This window comes from Kryptolebias marmoratus, linkage group LG5, assembly GCF_001649575.2.
Source record: "Kryptolebias marmoratus isolate JLee-2015 linkage group LG5, ASM164957v2, whole genome shotgun sequence".
Taxonomy (NCBI): domain Eukaryota; kingdom Metazoa; phylum Chordata; class Actinopteri; order Cyprinodontiformes; family Rivulidae; genus Kryptolebias; species Kryptolebias marmoratus.
This window is the reverse complement of record NC_051434.1, coordinates 15,367,747-15,383,138: the sequence shown is the minus strand read 5'-3', so window position 1 is coordinate 15,383,138 and position 15,392 is coordinate 15,367,747. Positions and strand designations below refer to the sequence as shown.

General features: G+C 38.7%; 1 protein-coding gene across 2 annotated transcripts in view; it reads left to right on the top strand.

The window, feature by feature from the left end:
* The window catches only part of csmd2 (CUB and Sushi multiple domains 2), a 167,204-nt gene that overhangs the window by 101,363 nt on the left and 50,449 nt on the right, over nucleotides 1-15,392 (top strand). For both annotated transcript variants that reach the window (XM_037975734.1, XM_017421301.3), the window contains 6 exons: nucleotides 2,529-2,723; nucleotides 3,482-3,598; nucleotides 5,447-5,560; nucleotides 11,558-11,653; nucleotides 12,356-12,559; nucleotides 13,915-14,039. In XM_037975734.1, coding sequence (XP_037831662.1) covers nucleotides 2,529-2,723; nucleotides 3,482-3,598; nucleotides 5,447-5,560; nucleotides 11,558-11,653; nucleotides 12,356-12,559; nucleotides 13,915-14,039 — 851 coding nt within the window. The remainder of the gene's footprint in view (nucleotides 1-2,528; nucleotides 2,724-3,481; nucleotides 3,599-5,446; nucleotides 5,561-11,557; nucleotides 11,654-12,355; nucleotides 12,560-13,914; nucleotides 14,040-15,392) is intronic.

Sequence of the window (15,392 nt, the reverse complement as noted above, 5' to 3'; positions counted from 1 at the left end):
GACGGCAAGGGATAATTCAGATCTAAATCAGCCGAAAGTCTACAACAGGTGTCCTGAGTGACAGACTACATGCCTGCACCCAACCCTCTGTCCTCTCTAAATTGCAGCTTCCTATTTGGTCAGATGGTTCCCAGCTGGGTGCTTACAAACCCCATCCAGCATTGTTGATGCAAAATTTAATTTCTCAAACTAGATAATGGACACTTTTATAAACAAAATGAGAAAATTTGCTTTATGATACACAACAGAAAAGTTGGTCAGGAGTTGATTTCTGTAGATCTGGTGTGTGTGTGTGTGTGTGTGTGTGTGTGTGTGTATCTCCTTCAAAGGAAATAGAACCTCATTGTCATCAAAACACAGAAGCTCTTCACAATTCATGGAGGGTTTCACCATAAGTCCAGCACCCTGAGACTGTACACTAAAAGAAAGGAAGGAGGAAGAGGACTAGTGAGCATCAGAGCCACTATATGGGATGAAGCCACTAAGATCCTGGAGTACATCAGGAAGAAAGCCCCCAATTATGATCTGCTAAGTGAATGTCTCAGGCAGCAGAAACCCAATGGGGAAGAGGAGAAAGAGGAACCCTCATGGAACAACGAGCCCCTGCATGGCATGTACCACCAGCAGATTAAGGAAGTGGCTGATATCAACAAATCCTACAAGTGGCTAAAAAGGGCTAGACTGAAGAACAGCACACAGGCACTAATCATAGCAGCACAAGAGCAGGCCCTCAGCACAAGAGCAATAGAGACCGGGGTCTATCATACCAGGCAGGACCCAAGATGCAGGCTGTGTAAAGATGGTCCTGAAACAGTCCAGCACAGAAAAGAAGGATGTAAAATGCAGGCAGGCAAAGCGTACATGGAACGCCATAACCAAATGGCTGGAAAAGTGTACAAGAACATCTGTTCCAAGTATGGACTGGAGGTTTCACAGTCAAAGTGGGAGACCCGACCAAGAGTGGTGGAGAACGGCAGGGCAAAGATACTGTAGGACTTCCAGATACAGACTGACATACATGTGATGGCTAAAGAACCCACATTGTGGTGATAGATGTAGCTGTCTCAAGTGACTGTAACATCAGGAAGAAGGAGCATGAAAAGCTTGAGAATTACCAAGGGCTGAAAGAGGAAATAGAGAGGTTGTGGAGAGTCAAGGCCTCAGTGGTGCCAGTGGTCACTTGGTGCTGTGATCCCCAAACTTGAATTGTGGCTCCATCAGATCCCAGGAACAACCTCAGAAGATCGTAGTCCTAGGAATAGCAAAGATGTGTAGAACCCTCAATCTCCCAGGCCTTTGGTAGAGGACCCAAGCTTGAAGTGAAAGTGGAACTGCCCATGTGGAAGAAATAGGGCAAGATGGAAGTTTTTTTCTTTATATTCATTGTGTGAGATCTATATATATATATATATATATATCTTGTATTAATTGTTGGAGTAAACTCTGACTGGCAGCAAACATTTCATGAACAACAAATTAACCTTTGGAGTCAGTTCAGTTCAAGATGACCACAACAGCTATCACCTGACCTCAAAATGGATATATCTCAATTTTACAGATATTTAGCTAAAATTAAATATGATAGTAGCTAAGAGTTATTCCCAACACATACTCTGAGCATGACATATTGCATTTTTGCATGGAATTTTACATAACATTATTTTGAAGGTTTGACCAAAACAGTTACAACTTTCTCATTTCTCAACATTAGATGATCTTAGTCTAAAAGTTTTGCATGTACAACTTTTCCTGACGAGCAAATACATTTGACTCACCTTCCCCTTCTTGTGTCAAGTCATCAAATATTAAAGCTTGTTCTGAGACAGAGTTCACTCTGTTTATGAGTCAACTAAATGGCTTTGGGCACTTTTCCTATGTTTATTTTAGCTGTAAGTGTGTGAAGTATGCCAAATTGACAGGCTGCATCTCCCATGCACATTTTCTACCAAGAACAATGTGATGGTGAATTGACTGAGACATCTTTCTTACTACCTCAAGGGTGGTGATTGATATGTGGTTAGATTCAGAGTGTGAGAGTGAAGTTTGGCAGGATAGGCATGCACACACACACGTGTGTGTCTAACAAAGAAAGCTTGCGTATGTGCATTGTCTTCTTGAGTTGACTGCACCGAGAAGTGTTGTCTGAGAGGCGGTTGTGTACAGTCAGCAGACCTTGAGCCAGAGCCATGCCACTTTCAATCAGCTGCCTGTCTGTTTCCACAACCATCTATACTGGTAGCCACAGATGAGAGGCCACCGTCAAGGGCTAGAAAGAAAAGTGGCAGTCATTGAGATATATTTACTGAAACAGGAAAGCACAGAGTTGCAGGAAACAGGAAGAAGAAGAAAACACAGCCGTGAAGAAAAGAAGGAAAGACATTAGAAATCCAAGTGGATCAGTTACCTCAGGCACAAGATATTTTATATTCCATCATCACTGCTGCAGCTTGATGCAAAAGTCCTTTTTTATTGAATACCACGCTCTTCCATCTGTCACTGATTTTCCGCTGTTTTCCCTCTCTCCATAGAAAACCCCAGGGAGTCTTGCTTCGAACCAGGTTTGGTGCGTAATGGGACCCGGGTGGGCACGGACCTCAAGCTGGGCTCCACCGTCACTTACCACTGCGATAGTGGCTACACACTGGAGGGAGACGCCACGCTCACTTGTATCATGGGGGGAGATGGCAAGCCGAGCTGGAACAAACCCAAACCCATCTGCATTGGTAAACACTGACATCTGGAGTCGATACTTAGGAGCACAAACCATATCAGTGCTTATTGATTTATCACATATAAATATCCATATATAATTATGCAGTTTCTCCACAGAAATATATCCTGCAGGTATGCATATTTCTAGAGCTGTGTTTTTATTTCTTTTTTATTCCTAAGATCTCCGAGTGTAGCTTTAATTTAATCTGCAGCTTGGAAGAAGCAGCGTATTTTGCATATCTTCCTCTCACACTCACAGCAACGTCTGCGTCACTCTGACTCTGTTCTCTGATATTCCTTATGACACAACTACTGCATGCTGTGCATAAACCCCTGGAACGTTGGTAAAGGGTACCTGACAGCATAAACTCTGGCTCTGACTGTGTATGTCAGGTTGAAGACATGTTCATTGTTCACAGGAGTAAAATTCACATACATGGGTTCAGCAGTTCCACAAAGATACAAGCTTGCGCTGAGCGGTTTCAGGGGTTTAAACCAAGAGAGGAGACTCTGGCTTCATCAGAGCCAGACTAACCCAGATGGACACTTGGAAAACATGGCAATTTCACTGTGGCAACCACCAGGGACATCTCCTATCCAAAGCCCAATCAGACAAGAAAAGTAATTTTGGAATGATGGAACAGAGGGGATGGAGAAGTAGGAGGCGAAGAAATAGATTTTGCCACTGTTGACTTTAGACCTTCCTTTTGTGTCTCCCTTGTCCTACTTATGGTATCTCTCCATGTCTCGTTGCTGTGTGTCTCTGCAGCTCCCTGCGGTGGGCAGTATTCTGGTTTAGAGGGAGTGGTTTTGTCTCCTGGTTACCCTGGCAACTACAGCAGCTCTCGAACCTGTTTATACTCTGTAGTTGTGCCAAAGGATTACGGTAAGCCAAGGACAAGCAGAGTTTTAATTGTGAGTCTTTGTGTGTGTGTGTGCGTGAAACGGGATATAATTTATTTGTTTTAAATGAAATTACTCTACAACCCACAAGAATCTTTTGTCAAGCTCAAACTATGCTGAAGGGCCTCTCTAAATGCTTCTTTTTTTTTTCTTCTGGAAGCCAAAAAGGAGACTTTATTCATTTATTTTCTGATTGTTCTGATTGACATGTAGAAAGGAAAAAAAAGACCAAGTTGATGCTAAACTGCTAAAAGCTCCCAGATCTATTTTTTTTCCACTTCTAATCATAGTTCTATTCCTGGGAGGTTGGCTAAATCCATACTTCATATTTTTTCAGCACATAGTAAAAATCACACAATGACTGACAGCCACATATCCACCTGACTCATATCTATATATTTTTGCATTAGTATGGTTGAGGAATTTAATCACCAGCTTGCAGACTGGGTATGAAATATGCTGTAAACACACGCACACACATACATAGACAGAGAGAAATATAATTGCTGCCTGGAAGATCCACATTTCTGCGACTTTCACAACTTTTTGGCATTTCCATCTTAAAGGTCATAGTTTGCTTCCAATATCTTATCTGATTTCACAGAAACATCAAATTATTTAGGATGTGAAACAATTCAGGATTGTGATGCAGCTCAAATGTGTAAATTCAAAACACCCTTCACTTACTAGTGTCTTTCGTCCTCGTTGCTGCCAGCAGTTGCAGCCCAGTGAGATACTTCTGTAACCTCTGGCTCTTTAATGAGTAATGAGCGTTATGCTTCTCTTGGGGAAAGCTCTTGTTGTGGTTAAATTACACCAAAAGCAGCTGCTTGTGTTTGGCTTTCATGTACTTTACCTCATTCTTTTGATTGTTGAGGTTGTGATGCTCCTTCTAAGGTCTAGTGCTTTTCAAAAATGACTTGCCCTCTCGTATCCCGTTATTGGTATAGTTCACTTTAAAAAAGTCATTTTGACAAAAATTGAAATAATTAAAATCCACATTTGCATTTTCCTGAATAATGACAGTAAAGCCCAAGGCAGCTCACTTTGTCGTCAGAGCCACACACACACACACACACAAAACCTTTTGTCTTCATTCTTTCATTCTTCTCATCAGGCTGATGCACCAGACTAATGACAAGTTATTTTACTCAGGGCAGAGGACAGGATGAGTGTCACTGTGACCAGTAGTCTGTCGTATCATAGGCACAGATGAAAGAAACGTACAGGAAATTAATTAAAACTCAGTGAGAGTTTATGGATTTTAAGTTCTGTTGAATGAATGTATGATATTCCACCATCACACCTAATAAAAAGCAGTTGTCCACTGTCCATTCTGCCTGTGTTTTATATCCCTCATGTATAATACTTATTTTAAACAGCAGCATTTTCCACAATTAAACAAGACATAGATTGACTGCGAAAGGGATGACCACTGTTCAAGTAATTCCAGTAAAAATGGTGTGTTGAAAGGATGAAAGCTCTATATTGGAGCTTTAGCTTCACATTGTACGACAGATTGGCTGTCATTGCAAAGCTTTTCATCTACTGACAGGCCATCAAGCCTAGACAGGATTCCTGATCTCCCTTGTAATATCAGTTTTTGGCTGTGTTGTCATAACTGGCAGCATAATCCACCCTGCTTTAAAGAGGACATCTTGATTGAAATCGATTCTGATAATTTTCTTTTGATTGTGGAAACCACAGAGCAGCTTTTCATGAATTCCTGTTTGTGCTTCCTGTGTGACTTCCGAAAAAAAAATAAAAAAAATAAAAAATGAAAAAGCTTTCACTTTTATGATGACTTTCTGTCCATGTCTGTCTTTCCTAGTGGTCTTCAGTCAGTTCGCCTTCTTCCAAACAGCTTTGAATGACATAGTGGAGGTTTATGATGGAGCTACACAACATTCCCGCGTTCTTAGCTCACTGTCTGGAGCACACACAGGTAATTAAAGACACATCAGTACCATCATTGTAAGCACTGACATTATCTTTTAAATTATGTCTCATGTTGAAGAGGTGTGTTTTTTTTTTCTTCTTTTATACCTGTAAGCAGTATAATAATTGCACTACAGCAAAGACTACGTTCTGTTTACCTACATAAAATATATATGTATAAATCAATTTCACTTCTAAGCCAAAGGGCAATATGGTGAATCACTAAATCAGATTCCCTCATATGTGTTCATTTTGTTAAGCAGCTATAGAAAATATGTCAGCTTATATTATTTAAGTTTGACATAGAAAATTAAATCTATTTACATGAAACTGCAAGTATGAAAGACATTACTCTTCTTTAATTTCATGCTCGGTACCAGCTTGTACTAAATGCATAAACCTGATTTAGATTCTATGATCTTCTGACCATTATTTCTGACATGACATAGGACTAAAATAAAACAATGTCTTGGCCTTATCACTTTTATAAGGATCCCAATAAACTCGAGGACATATTGCTGACACAGGCAGAGCTGCAGGTGGGCTCCACTGAGCTGTAACACAATTCAGTTGTGACACAGGAATAACACAACTGCAGATTCCAGAAAACCGGTATGCATATACACCTGATTTAATACGCCCATGACTCCCCTCATTAAATATGCATATGAAGTTATGTTTACAGATTTTTCAGCTTGCAGCTGTTTGCTCATGCATCAAATCACTGAAACGGTTGGATAAATCATTAGCTTATCAAATATTATGCAATGTAGCTTTAAAGACTGACAAACGATCTGAGCTTCATTCCTGTGAATTTAGATGATAAAGATTGAATGTTTCCTTGGGTAAACAACAAAATATTACCAAGTTTGTTGGGAAACATTTAATTATCTGTTTCCATTCCAATTTTCACAAAACTCCAAATTTAAACCAAATCGATTTCACAACCTAAACCTAACCATTTCTTTCTTTTCAGTTGCTCAAAAAAGTAATGTTTTTATGTCTCAATCCCAAGGTTGTGTATACTATTTTTAAGTTATAATCATTGTCCAAAGTAAATATTCAATATGGCAGTCAAAGATAATTTATGTCTTTAGTAATGAGGTTGTTTAAGCTTGATTCTTAAATGCATCTTAGCTGATCTGATCACCGGTGGACAGCTCTAATAAGACATTTAAACACATAGTAGATAGTGGATCTCTCAGACCATTTAGCCTGAGACATGTGGCCACAGTCTTATAACAATGTCAATGCAAATGTGCCGAGCGAACCACCTACTCACCTGTCTTGCCTCCAGAATAACTTGCATGTTTTCTTACTAGGCAGAATGTATTTATTCCTGAGGTGACAGTAAACAAATCAAGCAGAAGGGCAATACAAAAGCTTCAGAGTAAAGAGGGGAATTCATGTTGTGCATTACAAGGCACAAACTGTAGATGTGTGGCAATTCAAACCAAACTTTATTTTGAAAGGATTAATGTTTTTCTACTCAAACAGGTTCAACATGATGCCATTAAAAGCTTCAGTTTAATCTCGTTTCTCAGATCTAGTTAATTTAAATCTCTCTAAAGATGTTTTTTTTAAACTTCTGGTTCTCAGGACTCAGGTAAATTTAAAATTAATATGTCTGAATTTGTTTGTGTTGATTTTCAGTCATCCTGGTTATTAACTTTTTGTTTGAATTTATTTGTTAAGATATATGAATGTATTTTAATGACAAAAACAAGACAAAACAAATCAAACGGACAACAAAACTACTGGCAGACTTTGCACTAGTGTCCTTTTTTATTGTGGTTCATAGGTTTTCATTAATTTTTAAGTGGAGTTGAAAAGAAAATTGATGACTGGTCACCAGAGAAACATATGAAGGTATAAACTGACGCACATAGAGTTATTAGTTTGTGATAAACGGTGCTGAAAAACGTATGTACACATAGATTCACAGTTTGGCAAAGCTTAACAGTTTCAAAAGTGTTCTTTTCTGTTCATTATTTTGCTGAAGATATAATAAATAACTCAACTGTCTGAAAAGAAACAGTTTGAGTAACAGAAGTTTAACTTCAGAAAAAGGTTGTGTGTTAAATTTAGGATAGCTCTCTGTCTCAGTCCGTTTGATCTCTATGACTTAGGGGAAAAAGAAAAAAAAGCAAAATAAATACTTGGAATTTGATTTCGGCACAGCCTCAGAAAATCCAGTTTACAGCTCAATAAACAGGATACTTTATTAACTGAGTACTCAGGACGGCAGGTTCACAGAACTATCAAACCTGGCAGGGGAGAGTGGAGCTTTGGCAAGGAAAGAAAGATAATCTGGACCTTACAGAGCCACTGAACCGTCTACTTAAGAAACATAAATTTCCCATAAACTATTAGTGTAAACCTGCATCTGCCATATTTTGCTGATATTTAGAAAGTAACTAACAGTTATTTGTTGTGTTGAAACTCAAAGTTCATTTTTTTTGTCTGTGTCTAAAATGAAATATTTGTCAGGCATACAAAATAATAACGTACAAAGTAGTGCACTGCAATTAGGCTACCCTTAGAAAACATATTACATCAAAATAGTATGAATAAAGCCCTCAGCATTTATTTTATTACTCTGATGTCTAGTGAGGCAAACCTCTCTTTCTGAGAATAAAAGGCGTTGATTGTGAATTATTGGTAACAAACAAAACAAAAGACAAAGGGGAGAGTAGAATAAATGAACGATAAAAGGTGGGAATTAGAAAAGGCGACAGCATGTAAGCAAGACTGGGCGAGAGGACTGAATAAAGAAATCAGGGAGACTTATCTAAATGCAAATTTTCAAACTCATTTAAGAAAAGGCAATTTTCCCTCTCATGGTCATCTAGCAAAGGGGCTAAGGAGTCCATTAAAGCTTGACCTGGTATATTTCCAGGCTGCATTTGCTGCTTTTGTTTCACTGCTTGCATGGTGCTAAATAAACTCTGGGCTTTTTTTTCACATAATATAAAAATAGTTTGTGTGGTTCCCACCGGGCTTTCTCATTTTAACGCTAAACCCACTGGAGTTGTCACTCAGCAGCTGGAGCATTAATTTCTGACATTACTCCCCAGGATGGCTGTATCTGAATCAGTGCACACAAACAACCGCCTCTGTACTTTGATCACCGACTCCCAGCCAAAGTCTTATCTGACCCTGTGAGTCTTCCACATGCCTCTGTCCAAGATCATTTTAAGGGCAAACTGGTTTGGAGCTGGAAAGTGGCCAAAGGGTTTGATAAGTTGCATGCTGACACACGTTTGGTCTAACTGGATGAATAGCTGCCACGGACAGCAAATTATGAAACACCATCACAGTGACAGCATGTGGAAAGACCTTCCTCTAATAAAGCACCCAGCATGCCTCAGTGGCCCTATAGAGAAACTGGAGCAATCGCTGTGATGACGCATTACAAGCCATTTGAGCCGTCTCAGAACACTGCATTTAAATGTTCAGAAACAAGCCCACCAAAATGTGAGCGAAACTTACAGACGCAGTTAGACTCACTAACACATACACACACACACACAGATGTTGCCTCTGGGGTTAAGAACGTCTGTCTCCCACTAGAGTGTGACAGCAAGCAGACACAGAATAATGAGATTCACTGCAGAGAGCCAGTCAGCAGCTCACCAGGAGTAAGACAGAGAGGCAGAGACAGAGATGCTCACACTTTGGATCATGTTCTATGTCAGTCAACAAATTTTCCACCACAGTAGATGTATCATGGGGGATTTGTTGTGTGTAATTACGCTCTTAGCTGATGAGGATTGCAGAAATCGTATCAATGATTTCAGTATTAACATATTGTCGCCCTGAAAGTTTATACATAGCAAGAACTCTTTAGTGTGCAAAAGTTTCTTTTCTTTTTTTTTCTGAAGAATACTATATTGGTAAACAATCCAAAACAAGTTATTAGAAACCTTTTTTGATAGTGCCTGGCATCTTACAGAGAAACCTTTATGAAACTTGGTCTTACTTCCATGTTAGAAACTTATTTTATCCTCAAAAAACAAAGAAAACGGCACAACTTTCAACCCATGGAAAGGCACTTTAAAGAAAAACACCAACATTTTTTTACAGTGCTGCAAAACTTTTGAGCTACTATAAGAACCCTGAATTTGCAACCATGACAGGCAGCTCGTCAGTCCTGTTCAGGTGACCTTCAAGTCTTTTCTCTAAAATACACTGTTAACATAAGCAGTTGCTTGATTGTGGAGAGCTCTAAGCAGCAGGTTAAGAAAAAAAAAAATCAACCTTGAACTTGATTGTGTGGCAGTGAAGTACAACCACAGTGGAAGTGGTCTCTGCTTCTAATTCCCACCTGCCACACTCTTCTAAATCAAATGCAAATGCGTTAGTAATGACCTCCTCATTAGGTGATATTGTGAACTTAGACGAATAAATTAACTTAAGATTTAAAATCCATTTGATGAATTATGAAAATAATTAAAAAAAAGAACTGGACACAAAAGAGGTTTATGTGGCAACATCTTAGCCAAGAAACATAAATGTAATGGGCTAAATTGTACATTTTAACATAGTGATATCATTTAGATAACTGGGCTTCTTATATTGTTTGTTTTAAAAGTAACCAATTTGCTGCATGAGAGTAAAGCATTTTCCATATCATCGTAATAGACATCCTTTTCCTAGACATGTATTTGCACCAATGGAGCATCACAAACAATTGTATAGGGAATATGCTTGGGTATATGTAATACGCAACTCTAATTTGCAGTCATCAGTGATTATGTCATTGGTTATATTTATAGTTGGATAAATTTAATTCAAAGCTTTTCTGATGTTTGTCACATTAATTCATGTTTGTTTATATAATTAAAAAGTAATCAGTTACCCTTATCTTTTTGTAACGCACCACTATCACTTCCCTTTATTCAGTGCTTTAGTTAAATTTAGACAGTGATTGAAAATGTACCCAGTCCTTAAGATACGTCTACATACTTTTTTTGTCACTTTAGGGACAATGGGTTGCAAAAGTAGTTTGCAGCAATTGCAGCAGAAAGTCCCTTCAGGTATGCCTCCACAAGCTTGGGACATCTAGCCAAAGGAATGTTTTTCCATTCTTTAGCTTCTTAAAGTTGGATGGTTCCTGCCTTTGAACATAAATCTTTATATCATGCCAGAGATTCTCAATATGACTAGGGTTTGGTCTTTGACTAGGCTACTCCAGGGTATTTAACCATTTCTCCTTAAACCACCTCAGGTTTTTGTCCCGCGTGAAAAACATTCTCCACAGCATGATGCTGCCATTACCATGTCTCTCTGTTGAGACTGTGTTCTCATCATGAGGTGTTAGGTATGCTCCAGACATGGTGTTGATTATGATTGCCAAAAAGTTCAATTTTAGTCTTATCTGACCACAACATTTTCTTCCACATGTTTGATGTTGAAGCTCTTGCATGAAGCTCAACTCTGTGCAGTGTGTGCTTGTATTAGTCATATGGAAATATTCTGTGTAGATTAGTTACTTAAAAAGAAATTACAATTTCATTTAAATTCCAGGTTGTAAGGCAACAAAACAGAGAGAACACAAAGGGCACAATGAATACATTTGCAACCCACTGTACATATTGTACATAAATCATATTCTTGCATTGCATAGACCCAGACAGAACTGAAGACTTATTTCACTCAGGTCAAACAGTTGTATCCTGTTGCTCTCTAAATGAACAAAACATTAATATACCATATCATGTTTTCAGAGACTTGCACAATAATCTCCCGTTTACTATTGTTTTTTGTTTGTTTGTTTGTTTGTTTGTTTTTTTTTTTTCACCTTAAGTTCCTAGAATGATCATTAATATTCACGAAGGTGTTAAGAAGTATCAGGGGTCTTTGTATTATTTGAACGTTGTAAGAGTAACAGTACCTCAAAACTCAAAACACTGGTACCATTTGCACTCACAGTTTAATAACCTAAAGGTAGCTCTTTGCTAAAAATATTTCAGATTTTTCTTTTCAATTGTTTTCTTCTCAGGTGAGTCGTTGCCATTAGCAACTTCCAACCAAATCTTGATCCGCTTTACTGCCAAAGGCCAATCCAGCTCTAGAGGATTCCATCTGGTCTACCAGGGTGAGTTTATAACACTCTGGCATACACACCAACACATTCCTCTGCATTGTTTTTTCGTTGTTATTGTTTAGATTATGTCCTCAAACAGCCCCAGTCCATCCCTTGTATTGGAAAACTTTTGTTTGATTGATTCAGCTGCCGCCATTGTGCCAGCTACTTTTTGGTTAAAAGGTTGTGCTGAAGAACAATTTCTGTTTTAAATTACTGTTTTCTTTATCCAAAGCACTGTTGCAGAAGTAACATTTACAGCAGGTATCCAAAGTCGGTGCCAGTTCTCAAGAACATCTTGTTCCATTGCAAAAAGAAGATGCTTTATGGATGTTTTATTTTATTACATACCCTCCTCATGTATAAGCAGTTAGATATAATTAAAACAATTGTTTAATTAGCTCTGTGTTATCAATCAAGGTGGTTGGAAAAATATATTGCCACAAGTTGACAATTTTAACTTCAAACAACCACACACTTATACATAAAAACAATACTTAACTATACCTTGTTTATTATTATTTATTACGTACTTATTAAAAATGTTCAATTTATCAGAAATAGCAACTTTAACATCTGACTTCAGTCTGTGTTGCAGCTCATTCTAAAAATACATCCAACTTTGAAGGTCATAGCAGACTTAGATTTAATAAAATTTAATAAAATGTGCAGTGACTCAAAATCAAATGATTCCATCTCTTTCCCTATCCATAGCTGTGCCACGGACCAGTGCTACCCAGTGCAGTTCAGTCCCAGAGCCCCGAAATGGCCGCCGCATGGGCAACAACTTTGGTGTTGGTGCGGTGGTCCGCTTCGAGTGCAGCCCAGGTTATGTGCTGGAGGGATCAAGTGCTATTGAGTGTTTAACAGTTCCCAATGCCCTGGCTCAATGGAACAGCTCCATACCCAGCTGCATAGGTAAAAAAAAAAGAATCAATAGTTAAAAGACAGAGGTAGATAAACACATGTAGCTGCAAGCCAGCTTATGTGTTTTTTCTTACCCAATTCTTGATGTCTTTCAATGCTATTTGTTTGCTCACCTGTTCTTTTCCTCATCTCTTCCTGTGTCTCTGGCTTCTGTGTGATACCCGGAGTGTTAAACTCCTGTTTTTACACAGATGCAGGCAGTGAGCCATCGCCTGTAGCAATGCAGGCAGATCCAGTCATGTGGGACACAGGTGGCAGGCTCTGCTCAGGGTCACAAAAACACACAGACGTACACTCACACATATGGTGATATCAACATGTACAATATTTACAAAGACACACGGTCCTCAGTCACAGGGCACGGCTGAAGCAGCTGCTGGCAGCAGATGTGACTTTAACTGAAAAAGTGGTGAGACTTTGTTGTGGTCTACAAATGATCCTAAGAAGGAGTTGTATTTCATGTTTGAAGTTTTCACTGCATTTAAATTCCAGCTGGGATTTAATTATCTCCCGCTGCTATAAAAGACGAGCAACAATGTAACTGCCAGTGTGTGAGTGCATTTGCCTGTGTTTGCAAAATGTCTCATAAGCCAGTGGATGGATTTGAAATAAACTCTCAAAGGAATCATTGGATGGCATATGAAGTCAGCCTAATTAACCAAAGCTAACCAATCTTAGCAAACACAAAAATGTCTATATCTCTGACAGTTTCAAAGATATTGATCTAGATGTTAGAGATTTGAATGACAATCTCAGAAAGTCCTCATTGGATGATCTACAAATGATCAAAGTTAAAAGTTAACCTGTTTCAGGACAGCCACAACACCTAATCAGCCATAGCAAACCAAAGAATTGCTATAACTCAATGTATTCCACATATATTTGGGTAAACTTTAGTGTGTTAGTAGCTGAGAGTGATCTCCAACTGCATTTTCTGAAATCTAACAGATTATGTAGGATATTTTCTAAAACTTCAGCATGCAAGATGGTGGACAATATGCATTTTTTTCAAGGACTACTAGTTTCATCATGAAAGTTCTGTTTATCTTAAAGTTGTTTTTATTTTTTTTTTCCTGAAACAGCCATTTATTTTCCTTATCTTTGTGTCACTTTGTGTTATCTTAATCCTAACTGTATAGTGACAATTTAAACACTGTTCCTCAACCTACTAATAAAATCTGTCTAAAAAGTATTGTTAACAAAAATTAAGCATTCTTAACATATTTTTATACTTGCTTGTTTCTTCATGAACAGATGTGTAAATCCTTTAACTCTATTGTTTTACTTTCAGTTTATAAGCACAATGAACTACTATGACTTAGCAGTCAACGCTTTTGTTTCCACAGTACCTTGTGGAGGGAATTTGACCCACAGAACTGGCACCATCTTATCTCCAGGCTTCCCTGAGCCATACCTCAACAGCCTCAACTGTGTGTGGAAAATCACTGTTCCTGAGGGATCAGGAATCCAGGTTTGTTTTTATGGGATTAGGATACAGTTTGGAGGTTTTAGAACAGCAATCATTTTAACAATGGATACCATTCAAAATCAAATCTGCCCCTCAGTTCACTCTTAACATACAAATCTTTATGTGGTCCAAAGAAGAACGGCTATGAAGAGTCATAACATGAGCTTTTGTGGAAAATATGAAAAGGTTTGCACTGATTTAAGATATTTAAAATATAGTCTTTTGTAATGAAAGCAATGAGATTTTGATTGTATTTTTAAAAAAATTGCAAATCTTAACTAATTTTTGTGTGGCAATTTGTTTTTTAGCTTATCAAATTCTTATAAACAGAGCTGCACACAGTTTCTTTTGAAATACCATTTAGGTTTTTTCAGATTATGCAAGGAAAAAACAAACAAGCAAAAAAAAAAAAAAAAAAACTGACCTTGAACAGAGTCAAAATAAAATTTTGCAGATCACTTGGGCAGAATCTCGAGATTGCACAACATGAAAAAAAAAAAAATATATATTTATATGTAGCCGCCTCTTCAATTACCTTGTCTTTCTTTCCTGGGAGTTAATTCAGTTTGCATATTATTTTTGATACGTGTGTGTGATGGAACCTTGTGGAACCTGGGCCAGATCCCTGTGGATCTGCCTGGCTGATAGTTTTTAGCCCGTGTTTCAGCCTCTGTGTTTAATGACCTCAGAGCCGTCCCTCAGCTATTAGCTCCCCCTCCTCAGCCGACTGTCCTTGCAGGTCAAATACACGAGAAGGTCCACAGGCCTACTTAGCATGCTGCAGTCTTCACTAACACTGCCAAAGCAAGGAAGTGAAATAAAGCAAAAGTAGAAACAGAAGACTACCAGTATGTACATTGTGTACATCTGACTGCTTGTGCATGGTGTACAACAGAAGGCCCATGAAGGTTTCTTCATTGTTTCCATACGGTCTGCAGCAGAATCCTCCCTGTCCCTGCTTGTTTTACTTTCTCAAGGCCTGTCTTTTTCCCTGCAGCTCCGTTCTACCAGATACCAGAAACGCATTAGATTGGAGTGTCACGATCCAAAAGAGAACTTAAAGGAGCGAGGTGCCTTGTTGGCACATTTGCCGCGGCCCCCTAATGAAAGATCAATCTGTGATCTGCCTCGTCTCCCTGGGAGCCCAGTGCTCCAGAGCCCCTGCAGCCCCTTTAATTGGCTCATATCCGATCTATAACCATCACAGGCAGAAGAGAGGGCAGAGGATCGGTTGTGAGAGGGAACTAAGAACGGAGGCTTCAGGGGGAGTGCAAAAATGAGGGATGACAGAGAATACTGCATGAGTGAATAAATTTTTGACAAAGTTTAAGGGTAAATATGCAGCTGCTGAAACTG